We start from the raw sequence: 3,722 nt of genomic DNA, 5'->3' as shown, positions 1-3,722 counted from the left end.
GGCCATGAGAAATTTTATGTTAAATCAAAAATAATTTTTATGGTAACCGTGATTATGAAAGTAATATAACTGTCTACAGCTATAAATATATATGCATAATATGTAGCTTTTGTTTAGAACGATATTAAAAATGTATTATATAAAACGACCAATACACAACATACGTACCATTTCGCTTAAGACGAAAACGATCAAATTGGATTCACGTAAACATCTTCAAGAAAAACTTCAACGATCCCCACTACTTACGCTACTTTGAAAGCATTTTTTATAAACGACCGCCCTAAAACATCCCCGTCTCTTTCTGGCATGTGTAAATAAAAGGAAAAGTCTATTATTGCCGTCCCTCTCGGAGGCTTATACCTCAAGCAGGCGGGCAATCTATCACACAAAGTTTATTCGTCTGAGGAACGCTTTGCGGTAACACGGCTCTGCGTCCGCGCCGCGTATTACGTATGTGCCAGTAAAAATGGAGTCCAAATTAAATTACAAAGACACTCGCATACAGGACAGTGATAAAACCAATATAAATCTGACGACACCGTTCTCAATAAACGACATTCTGACTAGAGAGAATGAATCCAAGTGCAATTTTGAAAATGGAATGTTTTGCTCGGACGCGTTCGGCGGGAAAATGAAATGTCACAAACCGGCCAGTTACAATAAAGACGATTATAAGAAAGAGGCCACTGAAAAGAGTATGAATTACTACGACGATAATTATAAGGATTACACTGATGATGGAGCCATTGATATGTCTAGGAAGAATAATTTCCCAGTCACAGAATTATCCGGTGAGTTTTATATATAGAACTTTATTACTAGTTTTTATTAATCCACATTTGCCGCTGTGTCGACGTACAATTTTGTGCGTAATTGAAATAAGTCTTTGATAAATATAGGTACTTAGTTTATTATGAAGCAATTATTATACTTTTTTGTCATAAATATTTATGTTGTATTGAAACTGAATTTATTTAACTTTGCTTAAAAGTTAGATTCAGCTTACTTTAAAAGAAAAGCAGCGTTACATATTATATTTTAAATAATGTTTCCTTTACCTATTTATAGTCTTATATTGTTCTTAAACTTACAAAAGAAATCATTGCCTTGATAATAAAAAAAAATACTTTCATTCAAATTTAGAACTCAAAAACAACAGCGACATACTATTAAAGAACTTTACAATAAAGACAATAAATTCTAATTTTAAAAACTCTTTCAAGCTACTTCATACTTGATATTTAATTTTTTAAATTCTCAACCAAAGAGTATCATTACATTATTTCTTTGAAAGGGATCGTTCCAAATTCAAATCCTCCACAATTATATTACAATGTGTGTGTAATGGCGCGTCAGACTGGTGTCGAGCCGCGACGTCCCCACTTACGCGTCACTTGTCCGACCCTCATTAATATAAGTGATGACGATTTAACACAATCAAGTAATTACTAAGACACGTGCGAGGTTTTATTATTTAACGATTCATGGCTGCGGCTTTACTTGCAATCAAAGCAAAAATTTGAAATAATTTATTTTATCTTAATTTTTTCAAGATTTAGTAAATATGTATTTACTCTCTAATTGAGTATTGTGTTGTTTTAGATTTATTATTATTTAAAGAAAATATCCTATAGATTAGATTAGATAGATTATAGTTTGCAAGACACAATGATATTAGATCCATAAATCATTAATGGTGAAACTTTCAAAGAAATTAAAGTATCAATACCGACACAAAAGGCTAAAACGTCACGCAAAAATCCAGTTAAATCAATCCATGAGCGTAATGACAATTTGCGTAATGGATTCATTGACACGCGGATGGCGTGAGCGGTAATTGATTCATTGTGGAAGGAGCTTTATGTTTTGAATTTGGAACTTTTGTGCCACGGTGTACAAACGTTAGATAAAAGAAATGGTTTTAAACGAATCATTACGATAAATAATATATATATTTTCATTATACAGAATTTATGTAGGTATTTATTTTTATTTCTATATCATTAAAACTAGTTTTCAACTATTATATACATATAGATAATGATATCACGTGTGTTATTAAATATGAATATTTGTTTACTTAATAATTGTATTATGTAATACATAGAAATTAATTGAAATAATATTTTTTAAGATGACTACGACTCCCGCTCGTCCAACACTGGCTCTCCGCGACGTCACTCCTCCCCCTCCTGCGACGGCTACCGGCCCTTCATACAGTACGACAGGAAGTGCAGCACCCCCACAGACTCTAGACACGGGTACATGGAGTACACACAGAACAGCGGGCGCAAGAAACGCTCCAGGGCCGCCTTCTCCCACGCTCAGGTGTACGAGCTGGAGAGGAGATTCAGTCAACAGAGGTATCTATCGGGACCAGAGCGCGCTGACCTCGCCGTCAGTCTGAAACTGACGGAGACGCAGGTCAAGATCTGGTTCCAGAACCGACGGTACAAGACTAAGAGGAAACAGATGCAGTTACAAGAGAGCGGCTTACTAGCGAACCACGCGAGGAAGGTGGCTGTGAAGGTGCTGGTTAACGGACAGCTCCCGGACATTAAGGCGTACCAAGCACCGTGCAAGAACCCAGCACTGTTCCCGCCACCGGTGCTTGATAACTCGATAATAAAGCACTTCGCCGGCGTCTACGATTTTGCTAAGAATCCCGAATACAAGGCGCTCCTGCAAGAGTCCTACAACCAGGCTGTGTTACAATCGCTGTACGCTCCGCACTTGGGGGTAAATTACCCGAATTTACCCTTATCGTATATGTATTACCCCGGACATCCAGCGTTCGGGATGCCGTGCGACATGAATGGGGAGACTAGCGACAAGTACGGGGGTAACAGGGGTAACGGGGGTAACAAAGGTAACGAGGCTAACAAGGGTAACGATAAATGCAAACCAATGGACGTCAACGAGAATAGCAACGATAGTGTTGCGAGCAACATAGAAGTCGAAAATTAAAACATACGTTACAATAGGTACCTAATAGTCTTATTAAATATATATATATATTAGTCACACGCGTCGGCCATTTTGTTTGTTGTGATCCCGTATACGTTGTTATATGATTTTAATAAATAAGGCGAATAGAGAAATTTTAATATGAATAAAAAAATGAATAAAAATTATATAATGAGAATTAGGTAAAAATTGGCACTGGTTATTAATTGTATTTAATTTATTTTTAATCTATGAAACCAGTATTATTATTTTTCTTTTTATGAAATTTCACCAAAGAGTTCGTCAGTCAGTTTGTTGGCTTTGTGTTTATTGTAAATACTGTTTTTATTCTATATAAGATTGTTTCTAGCACATTATGTAAATAATTAGCTGTCAAAGTTTAATAAATAAGATATTTAGTTGAGTTCATTTTTTTACTTGCATATATTTAACCCCAAAATAAAGGTATTGAGATATAGTCTATAAAGTCTATAATACACCTATATATGATATAATAAATTTTTTATCAATTTTATAAAATATCATTAAAAATTCCTTAACACATGTCACATACCTAACAGTTTGAAAACTATATACATATGTATATATTTCAAATGTTGCAAAAAAAATATTATATAGGTACAATACATTAATGGGCACAAAAAAAATAGTTAACTTAAAAATGGTAATGAAAAGACATTTTATAGAATTGAGAATCTGGATTATTTGAGATGGATCTCGTCTTAAACTTTACTTATATAGATTTGTTGCTT

At 34.5% G+C, this 3,722-nt stretch overlaps 1 protein-coding gene across 1 annotated transcript; it reads left to right on the top strand.

Annotated features, from left to right (window-relative positions):
* Window positions 1–412: 412 nt before the first annotated feature.
* LOC116774932 (homeobox protein bagpipe-like) lies at window positions 413–3,373 on the top strand. The gene is made up of 2 exons (XM_032667719.2): window positions 413–794; window positions 2,138–3,373. The coding sequence occupies exons 1-2, from the start codon at window positions 470–472 to the stop codon at window positions 2,968–2,970; spliced, it is 1,158 nt and encodes a 385-aa protein (XP_032523610.2). The 5' UTR covers window positions 413–469; the 3' UTR covers window positions 2,971–3,373.
* The last annotated feature ends 349 nt before the right edge of the window (window positions 3,374–3,722 follow it).

This window comes from Danaus plexippus, chromosome 23 (assembly GCF_018135715.1).
Source record: "Danaus plexippus chromosome 23, MEX_DaPlex, whole genome shotgun sequence".
Lineage (NCBI taxonomy): Eukaryota > Metazoa > Arthropoda > Insecta > Lepidoptera > Nymphalidae > Danaus > Danaus plexippus.
Note: the sequence above shows the minus strand (reverse complement) of the source record. Positions and strands in the feature narration are given on the sequence as shown.